Source organism: Chrysochloris asiatica, unplaced genomic scaffold, assembly GCF_000296735.1.
Source record: "Chrysochloris asiatica unplaced genomic scaffold, ChrAsi1.0 scaffold00056, whole genome shotgun sequence".
In the NCBI taxonomy this organism is placed as follows: Eukaryota; Metazoa; Chordata; class Mammalia; order Afrosoricida; family Chrysochloridae; genus Chrysochloris; species Chrysochloris asiatica.
Genome location: NW_006408574.1, coordinates 3,371,802 through 3,392,598, shown reverse-complemented (window position 1 = coordinate 3,392,598; position 20,797 = coordinate 3,371,802). Strand labels below are relative to the sequence as shown.

The 20,797-nt window shown below is 54.6% G+C and overlaps 1 protein-coding gene across 2 annotated transcripts in view; it reads left to right on the top strand.

The window, feature by feature from the left end:
• COL5A1 (collagen, type V, alpha 1) overlaps positions 1-20,797 on the top strand; it is a 170,618-nt gene that overhangs the window by 144,947 nt on the left and 4,874 nt on the right. The window contains exons 49-65 of one of the 2 annotated variants that reach the window (XM_006863708.1): positions 925-978; positions 1,974-2,081; positions 2,651-2,704; positions 2,965-3,018; positions 3,885-3,938; positions 4,419-4,472; positions 4,919-5,026; positions 5,129-5,182; positions 5,269-5,322; positions 7,096-7,203; positions 8,046-8,099; positions 8,685-8,720; positions 8,986-9,039; positions 10,213-10,468; positions 12,228-12,340; positions 15,982-16,050; positions 19,446-19,679. In XM_006863708.1, coding sequence (XP_006863770.1) covers positions 925-978; positions 1,974-2,081; positions 2,651-2,704; positions 2,965-3,018; positions 3,885-3,938; positions 4,419-4,472; positions 4,919-5,026; positions 5,129-5,182; positions 5,269-5,322; positions 7,096-7,203; positions 8,046-8,099; positions 8,685-8,720; positions 8,986-9,039; positions 10,213-10,468; positions 12,228-12,340; positions 15,982-16,050; positions 19,446-19,679 — 1,518 coding nt within the window. Of the gene's footprint in view, positions 1-924; positions 979-1,973; positions 2,082-2,650; positions 2,705-2,964; positions 3,019-3,884; positions 3,939-4,418; positions 4,473-4,918; positions 5,027-5,128; positions 5,183-5,268; positions 5,323-7,095; positions 7,204-8,045; positions 8,100-8,684; positions 8,721-8,985; positions 9,040-10,212; positions 10,469-12,227; positions 12,341-15,981; positions 16,051-16,112; positions 16,182-19,445; positions 19,680-20,797 lie in introns of both variants that reach the window. The other variant, XM_006863709.1, reaches the window with a different exon arrangement.

Genomic DNA, 20,797 nt, shown 5'->3' with positions numbered 1-20,797 from the left:
AGTGGTTGCCCTGACGTGCTGATCCGTGACAACTTGTGGCGGCGTTTCCGAACGATGTTCCTGCCCCAGGACTGAGTGCTGCTAGAACCTGTTCCCGATGATGATGCAATTGCTACTTTTGCAGTTTGCATTCCAGCCCAGCCCTTGTGATCTAGTGACTTTTAGGTCATGTGTGTATGCACGCGCGTGCGGGTGTGTGCGCGTGTGCTCATATGTGTGTGTGTATGTGTGCGCGTGTGCGTGTGTGCACATGTGCATGTGGTGAGCATCTTGGTCACAGTGTCTGACTGCACTTTGTGCTCACTGACCCTCACTGCTTTAAACGCATGCCTCTCCGTCTCTCTTGGATAAAAGGAAATAAGTGAGTATGCGCCCGTTCCCTGAACGCTGTTTCCAGAGATTTCTTTCTGACTTCAGGCCATTAAGTTGAAAGAACTCTGCCGTCACTGCTCATTTTTATGATGAGAAAATTAAAGCGAAGCAGCCGTGCTAAGACCATAAACTCCTGGGTCCTGGTGTGGCGCTGTAGGATAAGCACAAGATTTTTCACTTTTATACTGCTAGAAGCATCTTCTCTTGGGGTCCCTGTTTTGGTGGCACCCCTGCCCCTGCACATGTCCCTTCCCTTCCACCTGTCCCTGTGTGTCCCTGGCGGCTGTGCTGGGCTTTCCCTCTTCCTCTGCATTGATGGTCCTACTGGTCACCAAGCTTCTCCTCTCTGTCCCTCAGAGCTCCACTCCCCTGCACCCTCGCCTGTCACCTCTTCAGGCACTGACCAATCTGAGGACCCCTTCCCACCCCTCATCCTGGAGGTTCTTTGAGAATGGCTGTCTCACGGATCCTGGGTCTTGGGGGTATGGTCAGTGCTTGATACTGGTGCTGTGGCTCCCACCAAACTCAAGACTGTGTGTGTTTTCTTTGTAGGGCGAGCCTGGTGAAGCTGGTGAACCTGGCCTTCCGGGAGAAGGGGGCCCCCCGGTGAGTGGGCTTTGGGGGAGGGGCAGGAAGTGACCGAGCAGAAGAGTGGATAGGGTGCTGGGTCAGAAGTCCTAATTCTGCCTCAGCTTTCTCATCTGTGTAATGGGGTCATAACCCTTCTTTATTGAGCTGATGGAATTGGTGTAAAAACAGGGAAAGAGTAAATGTGATGGGAAGGAGGGCGTGTGTCTGTGCCTATGTGTGTGCACGTGCATGGCTGCATGTGTGTGTATGCAGTGTGCACATGTGTGTGCACGTATGCATGTGCCCATGCGTATATATGTGTGCATATGTATATATGTGTGCACACAACCCTTAGCATTTCATAGCAGGACCCGTGACTGGCAGTTATTCTGCCCTCAGGGGTTCAAGTCCCTTTCAGGGGTTGTCATAAATGAGGGGGCTATGACCACCCTTGTCACCCTAAAGACCAGACATTGTTCAAGGTCAATGGCCACACTGGACGCCCCTCCACCCTGTGCTTTCACACACAGCAGTGGCATCTCGTGTCCTGCACTCTGGTGACCAGCCCTGTTTCCTGCCTTTGTCCACTTACCGGGGGAAGGTGGCTAGGGGTGGGGGTGGATGCTCCTCCCTCCACCAACCAGCTAGTTGGTCAGACAGATGCCCATTCTGAGGGAGGTTCCCAGACTGGGGGACTAAGGCCTCTTGGTCTCTGGCTTCTCTTTCTGCCCCCAAACCACAGGTCTTGGGTTTAGGTGGGGGTCCTGCAGCCTGTTTGAATCCAGGGCTGAGACCCTCCTCTGCACAAGCTGAGTCCTGGCCTTCGGTGCCCAGAACACCAGCCCAGCCTTGTGGGGGCAAACGGAGGCAAACCCTCAGAGGTCACTGCTAAGGACCATGGGGGGATGGAGCAGCGGTCAGTCCTGGCCAGTACCCACCAGCCTAAGTGGATGTCGTGTGCGAAGTGGGGGAGGCACCCCTTGGCCACTATGAGGTCTGCTTTGCGTAACACGGATACTTCTTCCCTCCAGGGCCCCAAAGGGGAGAGAGGGGAGAAGGGCGAGTCGGGTCCTTCTGGTGCTGCTGGACCCCCTGGACCCAAAGGCCCTCCCGGAGATGACGGCCCCAAGGGCAGCCCGGTGAGTGGCCCCATGAATCCAGGTGCTGGGCCCTGCACCCTTGGTCAGCCTGAGAAGTTGAGCACTGAGAAAGATCTGTGGCCACTACCTGTCTCAGAATAACTTTCCTAACATCTAGAACTTTCCAAACCAGCTATTGAACCAAAACTATCAGACACGAAAGAGGAGATGTGGTCAGAGAAGGTGGCTGGAGAGAGTCCTTTCTTGGAGAATGCCTCATCTTTGAGGATGTATCTGAGATGGGCCACGTGAAGACCACCAGTCCCCCACAGCCGCCCCTCCTCTGGCCCACCCTGGTCTGCATTAGGAAGGGCTCTGTGCTCACAAGGGTCTGGCCTTAGACTGGGGCTCCTAGAAAAGTGGATGTGGGCAGGTCCCTGGAAAGCAACAGTGATCCCCAGCTTACCAGTCTGTCAGTCTTCCTGTGAGTGTGAGGAGAGGTCTTGTCCAGGCAGGGACCTTCTCTGGAGGTGATGGTTAGAACATTCTAGAAGCTAGATGGGACAGAGTAGCTGTCTTCTTGATCAGATTGCTCCTGGCCTTGTGTGACCCCTTTCTCTCCTTTCCAGGGACCCGTGGGCTTCCCTGGAGATCCTGGTCCCCCCGGAGAGCCGGGCCCCGCGGTATGTATCTCAGAGCAAGACCTGCCCCTTTGCCAGCCCCGTGTAGGTTTCTTTCTGGTCCTTCTCTTTGGTGAGTCACAAGTGCGTCTTGGGGCCACAGCAGTCTCCCCAGAGGTGTTGATAATTTGGGGATTAAACACTATCCCCTCTGAGCACACTGGGATCCAGATACGTTTGGGTTTGGGGAAGGGATAGGCCCTGTGTTAGCTATTGGTGTGTGCATTCAGGTGGCAGAAAGGAGTCTGGTCTTGTTTCCACAGGGTCAAGATGGTCCACCTGGGGACAAAGGAGATGACGGTGAACCGGGGCAAACGGTGGGTCTGTCAGGATGGGGGCTACCTGGGCATTCTGGGGCAGGTGCTCGGTGGGTGACGGCAGCATGTGCTCTCGGACTTGATGGCATACGGTGTTCATTTCTGAGAAAGACACATGCTCAGCTGCCTGATAACATTGATTCTTTTTATTTAAAAATTTAATGGACACTTTTAATTGTGAATTGGGTGAAGTTTCATTGTTTCATACTATTGACTGCAGTCCCCGGAAGGTAACATCACTCAGGCCACATCCTCCCTGGCTTTCCTGTTTCCCAGCCTCCTCCTTTCCCAACCTTTCTGCACTTGGTCCTCGGGATGGTGCTGTCCACTTCATCTCCCACAGTCCCTGGTTCCAAGGGGTGCGCACCCCCGAGTGTTATTGATCCCCTTAGAGACCTGTCTGTTGTTTGACTGAAAACTGAGCCATGGGGGGGCAGCTGGTTCCAGACCTGACGGGGGCTAAGGACCATAGTTTTTGGGGTTCTACCAGTTTCTCTCTGACCAATAAGCCTAGTCTTTTTTTTTTTTTTCATGATTTTGAGTTTTGTTTCACATTTTTCAAAGTATTGATTCTTAACCAAGCTGGGGGTCATAAATTGCTTCTGAGAGTCTGTTGGGAGCTGTGGACCCTCTTCTAGAAGAAAAATATATGCACTTTTATGCAAATAACATGCATATTCCATTTGTATGCACATCGTGCCCCCTCATCACCACATGTGATAGTTTCCTATGTGAGCTGTGAATGTTATATACACATGATCTGGTTCTATGGGTGTGTTATGTGAGGAAATGCAGTACACTCATACCAGCAAAGGTCTGCACACAGCTCGGATTCTAACTATCCTGTATTCTTTCTCCAATGCCAGGGATCCCCAGGTCCCACTGGTGAGCCAGGTCCATCAGGGCCTCCAGGAAAAAGGGTAAGTATAAGCACATCATTGCCTGGGAGTGCCCTCCTCCCCAACCCCGTGTGTGGACCCCACGGGCTCTCGACAGCACTCACAGGAACATGCTGAGTGTGAGCCTATCTTATACACTGTCTCCCTCCATGACATTGGATTGGCTTCTTTCATGATGTCCTGGGGTGGGGGTGGGGGGATGGGGAGATGCACCCGCCGAGCAGGACCCTTTCCCCACTGCAGGGCTTTCTGAACAGGTGTTGCCCCACAGGCTGACCACTGCAGCCTTTTAGTGGGTTCTGATAGGCTACATTGCCTGGCATGGACTTGGACAAGTGCCCCAGGTTCAGGGTTAAGGAAAGTTGCCCAAATGGCCCAGGCACCTGATTTGACTCTGGAGTCATGAGGACCCCACTCTCCCACCCTCCCTTGTCAGACACTGAGCTCACCAGGTGTGTCTGAAAGCCAGCTCATCATGTGGGGCTCTCTTGTTTGTTCCAGGGTCCCCCCGGTCCTGCAGGGCCTGAAGGCAGACAGGGGGAGAAAGGAGCCAAGGTAAGGAGGTGCTTCCCAGCCGGACATCCTGCAAGGGGAGGATCTGCACAGAGGGAGGCTCCAGGGCTGGGAGAGAGAAGGAACCCAGGGCCCTGGGTCTGTGGGGCGGTGCTGTGGATTCAGCCCAGCAGGAATTGAACAGGCCCAGGCCCAGTGTCCGTGTCCACCGGGGTGGTGGCCACGCTGCTGTGACCACCATGTCCACCATCTGTGGTGGAGGTTGCCATGACCATTGGGATACTGAGTGTCCAGATGGTTGAGGAACTGAGGGGGGTGGGAATTGGCCCTCAGAGCTTCCTCAAGGAGGGTGGAGAATTCAGGGTGCCCCTGCATGCCTGGGGGACTCAGGGTTCCCTCAAAGACACCTGGAGTTTGGGAGCAGTAGGCTGATGTGACAGATACCCTAGGCCCTTTAATGCCACCTCCCTGTCCTCTTTCCACTCTAGGGAGAAGCTGGTTTGGAAGGCCCTCCTGGGAAGACTGGCCCCATCGGCCCCCAGGGGGCACCAGGGAAGCCTGGGCCCGATGGGCTGCGAGGGATCCCAGGGCCTGTGGTGAGTGGTGCTGCTTGGGTGGGGCAGGGGGTCTGTGAGGGAAAGGATTGGGTATGGGTCCAGGTCGGATGTGGCTCACATGGAAGGCCGACTGTGTTTCAGGGTGAACAAGGTCTACCCGGATCCCCAGGCCCAGATGGTCCCCCTGGACCCATGGTAAGTCACGGCAGTGGTGGGAGAAGGTGGTGTGCATCCTAGGAACCCCGGGATGAGGAGGATGACCCCTCTGCCATCTCCTGCAGGGCCCCCCTGGACTCCCCGGCCTCAAAGGAGACTCAGGTCCCAAAGGTGAGAAGGTAAGAAGACCCTACAGGTGCCCATGAGGTACTAACTGGACCCACAACAGCCTTGGTTTCCAGTTCAGCCAGATAGTAACTTGTCCCCCACATTTGTCATGGGCATTCTAAGAGGGCAAAACTAGGAGACATATCCAGATTGATTTTGAGGCTCAGCCAGGGAGCCTTCTGAAGATTCATGAGGCCCGCATGGAATCCACGTAGAACATTTCACATCCTGCCAAAAACAGCTCAGGCCAAGGCGTCAGGATCCAAGGAGCATCTGCTTCCTGAAGGACGTGTACGGGGTGCTTATGGCAGGGGCAGATCTCCCCCATTTCTTAAAAATGTCGGTGATGATTATTTTCCTCTCACATTGGATTACTTAGAAATGTCAAACCTCCTCACAAACCAAACCATCAGTTAAATTTGTACATAAAGAAGCAACAAACAACTTTGCATTTTCCATTTCCACTATCCCACCCAGCCCCCCGAGTAAACTAGAAGAATTCTTCCAGAGTTTTCTATTGGCTCATATTAAACAAACAAGCATATATAGGCAATTGTAGAGGATAGCCTTTAAAACAAACAAACATGAAAAATGAATCCTTGCATCTCTAGTAACCCGTGGCTTCGAGTTGATTCTGATTCACAGATACTCTATAGAGGTTTTCCAAGACTGTAAATCTTTATGGGAGCAGACAGCCTCATCGTCTTCCTGCAGAGCGGCTGGTGGGTTTGAACTGCTGGCCTTATTGTTAGCATCCCAGCGCTTAACTCACAGTGCCACTGGAGCTCCTTGTATCTATAGTTCTCTGCAACTTTCTCTCCATGGCCGTACATGGATGTTGTTTTTGATTCTTATAATGGGACATACGCACTCACCATGGAAATGAGGTTTCCTTTGATCATTTTCTGTGTTTCTGTGTCTGCCCCCCTTCCTGTTTCAGTAGGTATAGTTTTAACCACCTACGGGCAAGTCATGCCTGCTGTCTCATTGCCTCAGTGAGCTGACCAATGGCCTGTGGTGACTCATGATTGTCATTTCTAATTGGCTCCTATGGTGAAACGTAAAGTCCTTGGGCGGAGCAAACAGTTTGCATCTGATTGGTGTGGTGCTGTGAGTTAATGCACTGGACTGCAAAGTCCTTTGAAGCACAAGGTCGGCAGTTCAAGCTCATCAGTCGCTCCTTGAAAACCCTATACAGGGCCACCATGGGTCAGAACCGACTCGACGGCACTCAAACACAGAATGATCCTAATGGTTGGCAGTTTGAATCCACCCAGAAGCACCATGGAAGGATGGCTGGATGATCTACTTCCAAAAGATTCTCCCCCCAAACCAAAACTTCATTACCATTAAGTGGATTCTAAGTGCTGAAGACTTCATAGGACAGAGTCGAGCGACCCGGCCGGGTTTCTGAGGCTGTGACTCTCGATACAAGCAGGCTGCCCTGTCCTTGGCTGGCAGAGTGGCTGGTGGGTTCAAACCACCCGGTTGGAAATACCAACCTTTTGGTTCATAGCTAAGTGCTTTTACCACTGCATCACCAGGTCCCCCTTCAGTAAAGACCACTGCAACTCAGAGCAAGCCTCTAGGACCAAGTAGGTCTGTTCCTAGGGTTTCCATGGAGGCAGACCACTCTCCAAGAAAAGTCTCTGGAGCAACTCTTCTGGGTGACACATGGACCACCATGAGCCAGAACTGACTTGACTATTGAATGGGTTGGGTTTATTGGTGACTGGATTTGAGACATTGCCATCACTGTTCCCTTTCACCTTTGTCATCTGTAGGGTCACCCAGGCCTGATCGGACTCATTGGACCTCCGGGTGAACAGGGGGAGAAGGGTGACCGTGGTCTCCCTGGCCCTCAGGGCTCATCCGGCCCCAAGGGAGAACAGGTATGTGAGAGCTTCTTTTGAAGATATGGTCCTGTGAATCTATGAACGTTTTAAGTGATCAAAAACCCAAATACCATTCGAGAAGGAGAGCACTTTCAACCGACATGAAGTTTGGTGTCTGTTCGACCTCTGTCCTTGCTTGTAGCTGGGATCCTTAGGGAAAGCCAGTGCTAGAGGCAGGGTCCAGGTGGGTCTCAGAGCTGGACACAGGGTCAAGAGTTAAGGTGGGACTCGGTGCTAGACGAGGTTTGATGAAGGACTCAGTGTTGGATGTGGAACTAAGGTGGGAGTCAGTGATGGGCGTGCAGGCTGTGTGGGGGCTTTGGCATGCTCAGTGCCGCGTGGGAAACACACGCCATCTTCGATCTGAACCCTCTAGGCTTGGCTTGGCTATCCATGAGGGGCCCAGTGTGCAGGCAGATTCTGGTAGTGACCAGACTGCTGACGCATGTTTAGAAACTGCTGAGGACAGGGGTCGGCAAGGGTTTGGGGACAGGGAAAGCTCAGCACCTTGAAAAAAGCCGAGGGACAGAGGACACACCAGCGGGGGAGAGGAGGGGGTCGAGGTAGTATAAGCTCAGTTTGTCCAATTACAATGGCAACAGTGACGTCATATCTCCAAGTCATCTCCAATGGTCCTGTAGATGTTGGAGAGTTCCTCCAGCCGGGCGGGGGACAGCTTTGTGGCAGGACTTCAGGCTGGCACAGGCCCCACAAGGACAGGTGACAGTCGCTAGTGCTGGAGCCGTTGGCCCTGGAGGGAATTGGTCAGGTGGACGGAGTGTGCAATTCCTATCACCCCTTCATCACGTGACACTAACCCTGTGTCTTCTCCTTTCTAGGGTATTACCGGTCCTTCTGGCCCGCTTGGCCCTCCAGGACCCCCTGGCTTACCGGTGTGTATCTGCGTATCTGGGAGGGGCCCCAGTCTTTTTGCACGATAGGATGTGACAGGAAGTTACAGGGATTAGCCATCATTGGGGCACCTAGGGTAGATTCACTCATGATTAACCCAAAGTTGGGGTTCTGATTCATGACAGCAAGGGCGTGTGGTTTGTGGGGTACAAAAGACGGGGAGTCTCTGTCTTTTAGGAAAATCTTAGATGTTAAGATAATCGTTCATAGGCATTTACAGAAGTCTAGGGAGAGTGGGGTGCTCCAACTCTCCCCCCATCAGGGCATGACTGCTCCACGCTCAGCAGTCAGGCCTAGGGAGGAGGTGAGGGCAGGCCCCCCTCAGCTCGGGCCCCCAGCCATTACTGCCAAACCCAGGACTTGAGATTCCCATGGCCCTCTAGGCCCTCCCAGAGGGGTTATGTCTGGGCCCTGAATCCAGGGTGCCCCTTTACTTCTAACTCAGCACCACTGGCAGGGAAGATGTGGGTGCCCAGTGCTCCCTCTCCCTGTCTGGCACCTGCATGCAGAGGGCAGGCTGGCGAGGGCACTGCCAGCTCCTGACACTCTACCTTCCACACTCACAGGGTCCTCCTGGTCCCAAAGGCACCAAAGGCTCCTCAGTAAGTGGCTGCATCCTGGATTCCATGGGAGATGGGGAGAGGGTGTCCTCCTGTGACCCATCCCTCGGGTTCTCTCCCCAGTACAGACTTCATAGCCGAGCATGGGCTGTCTGCCCACTGCCTGAAAAGGACCCATCCAGGGGACTGCCTGCCTGGAGGCCCGGTGTCCACCCCTTGTAAACCTGTCCCTCTGCCCTTCTTGGCCCTGTGTCACCTGAGGCCAGTCTAGAGCTCAAGGGGACTTGTTCTCTCTTCTTTCCTCCAGGGTCCCACTGGGCCCAAGGGTGAGGCAGGACAGCCAGGGCCCCCTGGCCTGCCGGTAAGTGGTCTTGGAGCTGAGAATGTACGTATGTGTGTGTACCGTGTGTTTGAGTTTACAGTGTATGTGTACTTGTATGAGAGCACGTGTACAAGTGTGCTGTGTGTACATGTACCTGTGAGAGTATGGTATGTATGTGTACACTCGTGTGCTGCATGTGCTGTGATTACATGTGAGTGCAGTGTGCATGTGTGTGAGTATGCTCTGTCGTGTGTGTGTGTGTGGTGTGAGTGTACCTGCATGAACGTGCAGGTTTACATGCGGGTATGAGTGTTTCATATGTGTGTGTATTATGTTGTGTACATCTGTGTGTGTGTGTGTGTGTGCAGTGTGACTGTGTGGTATATGTACAGTGTGTTGTGTGTACGGTGTGACTGTGGTATATGTGTGTTGTGTGTTGTGTGTGGTATGGCTGTAGTGTGTGTGTGCAGTGTGCTGTGTGTACGGTGTGACTGTATGGTATGTATGTGCCGTTTTGGGGGGCATGTGGTGTGACTGTGTTGTGTGTGTACAGTGTGTTGTGTGTACAGTGTGACTGGTGTGTGCGTGCAGCATGTTGTGTGTACGGTGTGACCGTGTGGTATGTGTGTGCCATGTGTTGTGTGTGGTATGACTGTGGTGTGTGTGTGCAGTGTGCTGTGTGTACGGTGTGACTGTGTGGTATGTGTGTGCCATGTTTTGGATGTGTGGTGTGATTTTGTTGTGTGTACAGTGTGACTGGTATGTGTGTGTGCAGCATGTTGTGTGTACGGTGTGACCGTGTGGTATGTGTGTGCCGTGTGTTGTGTGTGATATGACTGTAGTGTGTGTGTGCAGTGTGCTGTGTGTATGGTGTGACTGTGTGGTATGTGTGTGCTGTGTGTGGTGTGACTGTGGTGTGTGTGTACACCGTGCTGTGTGCACAGTGTGACTATGTGGTATATGTGTGCCGTGTGTTGTGTGTGGTGAGTGTTGGGATGTTCTCAGGTGTAAGATAGCTCAGGTGTGCACTAGAATGTGATTACAATTCGGGTATTCCCCCACCAGCCCCCTTTGGCTGTGAATCACCAGACCTCACCCTGAATCTTGGGGGTTCACCCCAGGGCAGGAAAAGGGGAGAAAAGGTGCCTCGCAGACTGGCTGCCGAAGAAGAGCCTCCCCGACTGCCCACCCATCATCCATCTCACCCTCCAGGGTCCCCCGGGCGAGGTCATCCAGCCCCTGCCAATCCAGGCTTCCAGAATGCGGCGGAACATCGATGCCAGCCAGCTGCTGGACGAAGGGAACGGCGAGAACTACATGGACTACGCTGACGGGATGGAGGAGATCTTCGGTTCACTCAACTCCCTGAAGCTGGAGATTGAGCAGATGAAGCGACCATTGGGCACCCAGGAGAACCCCGCCCGCACCTGCAAGGACCTGCAGCTCTGCCACCCTGACTTCCCCGACGGTAGGGGCCAGGCCAGGGCTGAGCCTGCTAGGGCGGGGCCTGGCGTGGGGCGTGGTCTGGGTTGTGGGGCGGGGCTTTGGTGTGGGGCGTGGTCTGGGCGATGGGGTGGGATTTGAGTGTGGGGCAGGGTCTGGGTTGTGGGACGGGACCAGGGCTGAGCCTGCTGGGGTGGGTCCCAGGTGTGGGAGCAGAGCTTGGATGTCGGGGTTGGATTTGGGACCCTGGGGTGAGACCTTGGGATCCTGGGGATCTGGGTTGTGGGAAAGGGTCTAGGTCTTGGCTTGGCAATGTAGGAGCCCTCCAGATGAGGAAGGGGCCTGAGTGCATGGGATGGGGTCTGGTTAATTGGGGCCTGCGTGGAAACAGGGCCTGACAGATGGGGACAGAGCCTGCATGTGGAGCAGGGTCTGTGGGTATAGGGACCAGTTCCCTTCTGGGTGCCCCAGGCTCCAGGTCCAGGTGAGGAAAGTGCAGCTGAACCTTGGTGGGAGGACACAGGACTTGGGGTCAAGCAGTCTGAGCAATTGCCTCAGCCTCAGCTTCCCCATTTGTGGAGTGTGGTGCTGAAGGGTTTTCCCCTTTACTCTATGGGCTCGTCTCCCAGTCACATGAGCTGCTTGCTGAAGTCTGCTGTTTAAAAGGTTGAGGCATGAAGTTGGACGGCCTGGGTTCTCATCCCATCTGAGGCATTTCTAGCAGGGTACCCTGTCTCACCCTGAGCCCCTGGGTCTTAATCTCTAGAATGGGAATGGGAGTGTCCACCTGTTAGATCACATGTGTCAAATGAGACATGCAGGAGACACTGGTGTGGTGTGGAATGCTGGTACGGCTAGTGTGCTTATTCCCATTGCTGTAGCTGTCCGTATTACTATCTATAAGCAGAGTCCTGGTGTGGCGCTGCAGGGTAATGAGTGGACCACAAGATCGGTGGTTCAAACCCACCAGCCGCTTCTCAGGAACTCTACACAGGGTCACCATGAGTCTGAACCGCCTCAAAGGCACTTAGCAACAATAATAAACAAAACTAAGTCTTGAGGGGACACAAACGATTAAGCACCTGCCTACCAGCTCAAAGGTTGGTGGTTTGAACCCACGCAGAGGCACCTTGGCAGACAGACCTGATCTGAAATCACAGTTGTACTCTGCACATGAGTCGGAATTGACTTGAATTGAATTCATGATGGCAACCAACAAATTACTGTTGTTACGATCAGTATCCATGTCCGTATGGTAGTAGATGTTGCACTTGAGAAAAAAGAGCCTGGGGTACCCTAGAAGAGCTCATCTTCACCATGTCTAAATCAAGTCTGGCGACACACTGAAAAATCAAACCGTGTTTGTGTCTCCTATCCATTCTGGCAGCCTTGAATATTTCTTCATTCTGCTGCAATATTGGAGGGCTGGGGGTTCCAGTTGACTGCTCCCCAGGGTGGGGATTTTCAGAGCTCACTCCAGAGTGTCTCTGCATTTTTGTTCACCCATCAAGTGGGGAGTGCCCCATCCTGTCCTGTCCTGCTCACCAGCCCACGGACCCATGTGCTTCCTGTCTCCCCCCCCCCCAGCTCTTCTTGGGCATAAATCTTTCTGGGTCCAGCAGGAAAAGCAAAATGCAATAAATGAACCCCAGAAAGCTCTGGAGGTGGTGCTGTGGTCCTGCCCTGTATTCTTCCAGCTGAGCCAACATACGGCTATGCATCTGGACGCGTCTGTCATGGAACCAGCTCTCACAGATCTCCTGTCTCCCCCATCTCCCCACCAGGTGAATACTGGGTGGACCCCAACCAAGGGTGCTCCAGGGACTCCTTCAAAGTCTACTGTAACTTTACAGCTGGCGGAGCCACGTGTGTCTTCCCTGACAAGAAGTCGGAGGGGGTGAGTACCTGGTCTCAGTCCCCTGGACAACAGGGATTCCCATGTGTCACACCAGCCAGCTTTCCAATGAGAGCTAGCAGCCGGTCTGTTTCCTAACGAAGATTTTTCTTCCAGAAGTAGTCATGAGGCTGCTGGAAGAAGACATTTTAGCAATGAAAGGGTATAGTGGAGCCTGGGGTGACGGAAACGATGACACCCCACTCTGCTGGGCTGTCCACTGGCCATTCCTGTGGTCAGTAAAGTCCTCTGAGAAGGATCTCGCCTGAGGTCGTTCTAGCACCCCCTGCAGGACTTTTGGGGCAGTGCAGTGTGTCCCGGAGACCTCTAGAGGACGCCACATTGCTTCCATCGGAGTAAGAACCTGACTCTGTGGGATTTGCTTCTGGCTCCCTCAGGTCTGCTCAGGGGACTTGGAAGCACCACTGTTAGTGCCCCCGGCTGCTAACGGGAAACGCGGTGGTCTCTGGGGGAGGCAGATCGGGGATTTGGGATCTGCCTGGTAAGAATGGCAGCCTGCAGCCCTGTGGCGCTGTGAGTCAGAATCAACCGCACGGTACCAAGCACAAGTCAGTGTGGTGTGGACAGTGGAGAAGGGCCTGATCCACTGAGAGTCTAGGACCTCACCTGGGAGGACAGGTGTGTGTGGACAGGTGGTGCAAGGGGACAGTTAGCGGGTCTGTGTGTCTGGGTATGTGGTGGGAATGGGAGTATCAACAGATGTGCGAGTGTGGGGGGGCTGTTGGGGGGATGAGTGGTTGTGTGTGCGTGAGCAGTTGTGTGTGCGTGAGCAGTTGTGTGTGCGTGAGCAGTTGTGTGTGCGTGAGCGGTTGTGTGTGTGAGCAATTGTGTGTGGGGGAGTGGGTTATAGACAGATGTGTACATGGGCGTGTGTGAGTGATTGTGTGGTGTGGTTGTTGGTGTGTGTCCGATTGTGTGGGTAGATGAGGGAGGATGTGTGTCATGACCATCTGGCCAGAGTCTCCTAGTTCAGCTGGCCCTCGTGTGCAGAGCGGAGGCCCAGCCAGGCAGGCATGGGGCTCACCTCAGGGCTGCAGGACCGGTACCACCGTGGTGTGGTGAGTGTCTATCACCCATCTCTCACAGAGTGACGTTTCCCTCACTGAAGGGGTCTGGAGAGACATGGGGGGCTTCCTCAGGATCATGTCTTTGGTGATGAAGTCAGGAACCAGGTATAAAATGTGCCTCATTGAGACGCTTTCTGGAAAAATGGCCTGGTGCCTGGCCCACACATGGGGGTTCTGCTAGTGTTGGAATCCGGAATACTGACTCGGATGATGGAGGGTCTCCAGACCCAGATGTTACCCATCTGTCCTCTCACCTCAGGCCTTGCCGTCTCTAGACACATGGCTGAGACACACGAGGAGTTAGGGTCTGGCTTTGGTGGGTTGGGGCCCTGCCACTGACTGAGAAGGTGACCCAGACGTCCACCGTGGCATTCACTGTGTCCAGCCTGAATGTTCGCTCCTCTCATGCTGACTGGAAGATGTCTGGGCCTGAGTCACAAATTCAAGATTTCAGATCCACAAGGAGCTGCGTTCTTAGAACAGACTTGCAAAGGCTAAATGAGGCCAGGGAGAGCCCAGGGACCCTCATCTGGGCTCTCATTTTCTTCCTCCTACCCGAGGGCCAGGGTGAAGTTCTCCACGGGCCCCACAGCACAGAGGCCACTGAGGGTTCTGAGACACTGTGAGACCCCATGGTCCTCACTGTCCCTTCACCACTGCTGGATGAGGTGTCCCTCAGAGCCACTGAGGTGGATCGAACTTGAGCCCACAGGCATGACACAGCCACACCGTAGACCCATCTCTACCCACCCAGGCTTGGCTCTGTCTGTGGGCAGGCTTGGGACAGTGTTGACAGATGGCAGAGTCACAGGCTGGATGAAGGCAGACTGCCCCTTCCCTGTCCTCTGACAGGTCCCCTCGGCTAACTCATAGCCAGCGTGAAGGAGGAGGCCTGGGAGCCTCGGACAAGGGTTCTTGACTTGCTTTTGTAGAGGAGGATTCAGGTGGGGCCTTGTGGACCTGGGTTGGTGATGGTGGGGACAGTGGCCCTGTGGGTCTTTCACCTCTCTGCACCTGCCCAGGTACATCCATGGGCAGCCAGCAGTGGGGCCTTCTTCCTAAAGGGACCACCAGCCTGTCTGCCCACTCACTCACTTACACAGGTACCCACCAATCTATCGCTTGCCCACCCACTCAGCCAGTCACCTGCGCACTCTCCATCCCCCCATCATTTGTCCATCCACGGCTCATCTGTGCTGCACTGTCTGGGCTCAGCCTCTGCAGAAATCACCCCCACCCCCACACAGAAAAGGCCCCCTACCAAAAGTCAGAGAGGAACTCTTGTTCCCTGGCCTATAGGGGCTGCTGGTGGCTTGTCAGGAGGACCCCCTGCTTCCTGTCCTCAGCCCTGAAGACCACAGCCCACCACCACACACAAGAGCTCATTCACACCCACATGCATTCATGTACATACACTTACACAGCTCTTAAACTTATACCCATGCTCACACACACACACATACACGTGTAACTCCACACGCAGGTTCACACAACTCACAATCACATGCTCACACTCACATGTAACACCACACACAGGCTCACACTCACAACTCACACACACTTGTAACACCACATGTAGGCTCACACATAACTCACACATGCTCACACACACACATGTAACACCACATGCAGGCTCACACTCACACATGCTCATACACATGTTTGTGCACACACATAACAGGTCTCACACACATGCTCACACACACATGAACATACATTGACAGCTCTCACACTCACAGACATGCTTGCACAGTCATGTAACATACCCACCCTGCACATGCACTCACACAATCATGCAAGTCCATGCCCACACACACTCACATGCATACATTTAACACACACATACACACACCACTCAGTACTCACATGTGCATGACACAGCCATGCATGTGCACACACATATAGTCATTCAACACTCACACTGACACATATAACCGCATATGTACACACAGCTCTCACTCGCTAATAGATGCATTTTCTCAACACACACAAGTACACAATCACACATGTACCCTCACTCACACAGTGTACACACACATGCTCTCATACTTGCTCACACTCGTACACTCCCATGTGCACACACAGTGTTCCTGCATCTCCGCAGCAGCCCAGGGCCCTGGCCCTGGCCCTGCCCACCACAATCCCTGGGTGGCTCTTCCCACCATCACCACGGCCTTTAAGAAGTCCCTCTTTCCTGCACTCACTCGCTCGACAGTCATTTCTGAGCTAGCCCTGAACGCCCAGCTCTGTGATGGGCTCTGTGATAGAATGGGGCTGAGAACCAGAAACCGAGAGAGCAGTTTGGGATCCTGCTGGAGGCTGAAGCCTTGAGTGCCTTGCCCCACCCAGCTCCTGCTCCCTGGATCTCCATCCTCACGGTCCTCAGGTCCTCACCGGTGGAACTGCCTTCATCTATCTGTCCTTCCACATCCTCCCCCTCAATGGTGGAGGCAGGTGGAGCACAGGAGAAGGGAGTGCTGAAGGCAGGAACATTAACCCTTTCCTTTTTCTCTGTCTCTTTCCCTCTCTGCCTGCCCCCCCGCCCCCAATGTTTAGGCCAGAATCACTTCTTGGCCCAAAGAGAACCCGGGTTCCTGGTTCAGTGAATTCAAGCGTGGTAAACTGGTAAGACACCCCACTCTTCTTGGCGGTTGACACTTGAACTCCGCCCGTCTCCTATCTTGCAGAGTAAAATGGCCCGCTGGCCCAAAGAGCAGCCCTCTACCTGGTATAGTCAGTACAAGCGTGGGTCCTTGGTAAGTGCCGCCCGGGCGCTGCCTGCTTGCGGCTCAGCCTGGCTGGGCTCTGCATGGCACTTGGGGCCGTGCACCACACCTGCTCTTGCCCCTTTGGCTGAGCTCCTTCACGCCCATCACACCACAGCGAGACTCGGATGCGAGCTGAGTCATTCCTGCCTTCCAGTCCCCACAGCCCCCAGTGAGAGTTATTTCAACTCTCCAGTGGGCAGTGTTCTGGTTACTTCTAGGATTTGGGGCTGATATCCAAGGATCAAGAAGCACAGCCTGGGGTGGGTGTCATGCTACAGAAGGCCACCCCAGAATGGAAATCAGACACCGGGGATGGGGGACTCTGGTGTGCCTGCCCCTCGTGGGCAGGTAGGTACAGTGGATGCTGGACCACATGGAATATTCACCCCCCCTGCTGCTGTTGGGGGCCATGGGGCTGCTGTTCCTGGTTCCAACCTGGTCATGGCTTAGTCGTAACCTCTGAGCCTGAGCCAGTCCTGGGAGCTATACTTACATAATGAGTCTCAAAAGCCAGGAGAGCCATGTAGGAGACAGGTGGGGTATATTTCTGGTCAGTGTTGGGACCCAGAGCAGTCAGACTTGTTTGACTCAATTTATGGATGGCGCTGTGGGTTCAGCATTGGTCTGCTAACCACAGGGTTGGGAGTTCAAACCCACCAGCTGCTCTGAGGGAGAAAGATGAGGCTGTCTACATCGCACAGACTGGCAGTCTCAGACACCCTACATGTCCTCACTCTGAATCACAATTGACTCCAGAACAGTAGGTTTGGGGGTATTCTATGGGAAGCCAGTGGCTGCTTCTGCTCCATGGAAGGGACACCTTGGGAGTTGGGTCCCTTTCCTGGATGGAGTGTGGTGTTCTGTGCTCCCCTTCCAGCCATGGAAATGCCACACTGCTGAAACACAGCTGGGCTTTCGAGGCTCCACTTCCTCCTGTCTTATCGCCCTGCCTCTAGTGGCCCTGGACGATGGCTTCTCTCACTCAGAGGCCAGTGTGTGGGCGCCTGGACTCGCAACCTCACCCCAGCCCCTGGTCCGGCATCTACTGGTGCAGCTCCAGCCTCTACATGCTCCCTGGGGGCTGCGCTTCACCCCAGGCCCCAGGGGTCCCTAGCTAGCATGCATCTGTCTTCACACCTCTGACGCCCCTAACCCGAGGCCCCTCATGGCTGAAGGGATACTTCACATCCTCTGCACTGACCGGCCGGCCATGGCAGCCTGTCCCCAGCCCCGTGAGGGCTCCGCCTACCTGGCCACTTGGCACTTCTTCCTTCCTTGTGTGACCTCAGAGGCCCTGCTTGTCTTTCTCCTGGCGGGTCTCCTCTCCTCTGCATTTGTTGTGCTCTATTCAGAAAAGAGCTACTGGACACAGAATGACCTGGTGTGGACATCCTATTGGGGGAAGGCCTGGGCAGGTGGGATCAGGTGGGGGCAGGAGTTGTAGATAGGGTGAGAGCTGCCCATTGTGGGCAAGTGGCAGGTTCCTCTCTGTGGTCGTCATGGTTACTCCAGCCACACAAGGAGCCCTGTTGATGCTTTCAGCAAACTTGCTCGACGACTCACCGAAGGAACGTAGGGAGAAAGATCTGGAGATGTACTTCCCCCAAATCCACCACTGGAGACCCTATGGAGCACAGTCCTACTCTGTCTCCAGGAGTTGGGGGTCAACTCAGTGGCAGTTGATTTTTGTGTGGTTAAGGAACACTGGTGGCACAGTGGGTTAAGTACTGGGCTATGAACCACAAGATTGGCAGTTCAAACCCACCAGCCGCTCCATAGGACAAAGATGAGGCTGTCTGCTCCATCAAGATCTGCAATCTGAGACCCCCTAAGGAGCAATTCTACTCTGTTCTACAAGGCCACTGTGCTGGACTCGGTTGGATGGTGGTGGGCAGTGAGTGTATGTGTGTGTAGTTAACACTTGGCCCTGCCTTCTCCCACCAGAGAGAGCCTAGTCACATCTCCAAACTAGCCTCCTTCTCCTCTGCGGAGGTGGCTGTGGGCCGTTCCCACCCCCTTGCACAGGAGACGGTGGGGACACTCATGATAGGAGAGGAGGCAGAGGAAGGCCCCTACCCACCGAGGCTCTGTCCAGACATGGTCCATGCAGTCCTCTTCCCGCCTGGGCCCTGCCTGGGTCCTGCCTGGGTCCCTCAGCTCCAGGTCCTTCTGTGTCATGCCCCTGCCTCTCGCTGTGCATGCCCCCCTCCGAGTCAGTCACTTCCTCCCTGAAGGAGCGCCTGGAGGATCCGGATTCCGGTTGGTATTGACTTTTCCTCCACCAGTTCACATGCTAGGGTTTGCCGTGATCCCAGGAGTGTGTGATGTCTGCTGGTAGCTTTGGGATGGGGTGTGTCCTCCCTGCCCCTGGGGGAAGAGCAGTCCCCAGGCTTGGCTCTGTGCCTCTCAGTATTGCCTCATTACATTGAAAATCTGGGTAGCTAGGGTCAGTCCCTCCCTGCTTCTCACCTGGACCCTGGATGCTGCCTGTGGACGGGGCATGAGACCTCCTCCATCTCGCCCCACACCCCCATCTGCCCACCATCCACCCATCTGGAAGAAATCCAGACCCACCTCCAGACCCAAGGCTCCAGGCTGTACAAACCCTGTCTGGTCAACAAGAGGGCATTGTTCATTGAACACACACAGGCCCCAGGGGAGGGGATTGCCAGTCAGGTCATTAGGCAGTGGGGGCAGGGCAGGTGCTAGAGACCAGCAATGCTTTCTAGGGACAGAAGGGAAGAGGTCTGTGGTGTCCAGGCCAGATGGGCAGCCACCTGACCCTATGAACTTCCAAGGTTAGGAAAGTAAATGGGGCCACAGGATAAGCGGGTGACCTAGAGGTCTGTCCATATGTGTAATCTCCTCACCTCCCACTGTGGCCACCTCCCTTGCTGAGTGGTGGGTCCAGTCCTGGGCAGAGCAAGCACCACCCCTAGTAGGGAGTGCACATGCTTCAAGGAGCCTAAGGGAGGCAGGCAGGCTCCATGGGCCAAAGAGTCAGATATGGGAGTGCGTGACCAGATGGGGTGGAATCAGGGTGGGCTCCCAGGAGGAGGCTGCACATGTGCTGAGCTGGAGGACGAGCCAGCCAGGCAGAGGAGTGAGTGGAATTCCCGCCACTTTGTTCCTGGGTGCCGCGGGGCATGTGGACCTTGGTTGGTGGTGGTCTTTTTCCAGCCACTGTGGCTGTGGGTTGTGTTGCTGGGCATGTCCTTCTCTGCTGAGTCCCCCACCTTCTTCCCTCTGCAGCTTTCCTATGTGGACGCTGAGGGCAGCCCTGTGGGCGTGGTACAGATGACCTTCCTGCGGCTATTGAGTGCCTCCGCCCAGCAGAACATCACTTATAACTGCTACCAGTCGGTCGCTTGGCAGGACGCCGCCACGGGCAGCTATGACAAGGCCATCCGCTTCCTGGGCTCCAACGATGAAGAGATGTCCTATGACAATAACCCTTATATCCGCGCCCTGGTGGACGGCTGTGCGGTGAGTGTGTGTGTGTGTGTGTGGTGGGGGGTGGTCTACCACCTGGGGCCCCTGGGACTCCAACCACCTGTGTTCCCTGTGGGTCATGCATTCACTCAACTCGAGTTCAGCACCAACTGTGTCAGCCCTGAACTCCATGCCAGGGGTCATGCATTCGCTCAACATGCCTTGATTGAGTACCTACTATGTGCCATCCCTGAGATTCATGCCAGGGGTCATGTGTTTGCTCGACGTGCCTTGGTTGAATACCTACTATGTGCCATCCCTGAGCTCAACAGCAGGGGCTCTGACATGGCTCCTGCCCCCAGAGTGTGCTCAGAGTGGCTGACCATGGCAGTCCACTGGCAGATTCATAAGCACAGCTAGAGTTTGGGCGCTTTCCTGGTGGCAGGGTTAGGGCAGACGGAGCATGGGCCTGAGTGGGGGCCAGGAGGAGTGGCAGGCAGCAAGCGGCCTGCTGTGGGGCTGTTCTACCCATTCCAGACCCTGGCGAGTCAAGCCTGGGGGTTTGAAAGGCCCCATCCTCCCATTTCATCATGGGGGGGTTAGTGGCTGGAGCACGCTGCTGGGGCAGGCCATGGTCTCGAGGCCAGCCAAGCTACAATACGGCCAAAGATATTGGGACGCAAAGTCACACACTCAGATCCTAATGGACTTCAAAGAGCAGGCCTGGCCTGAAGAGAGGCACAGATCTCCAGGCAAGAGGGCTGCACGCCCCCACCCATAAACCCCAGTGTTTGTGCAGCTTTGTGAGCCTCCAGGGGCCACTCCATCCAGTAATGGTTATATATGTCTCTGGAATAGTGTGCAGGATGCAGCCTGTAGGCACCGCTGCTCCAGTCAGTGACCGTAAATCCAGAAGTCACCTGCAGCTCAGAAAATCTGGCCACCCTGGGTGGGGACGGGAGCAGGACACACTATGCAGTTTGTTTTCCCAGTGGGCAGAGAGGGGGTATCATAGCTGATATGCACAGAAATGTCACACACAAAGGTGTTAACACCGGAACTTTCTTCTCTCGCAGTTTAGGAGGCTGTAAGCCTGACTGCTCTGGTAGCGTAGTGGTTACGAATCGGGCTGCGAACCTTAAGGTCAGCGGTTCGAAACTACCAGCCGCTCC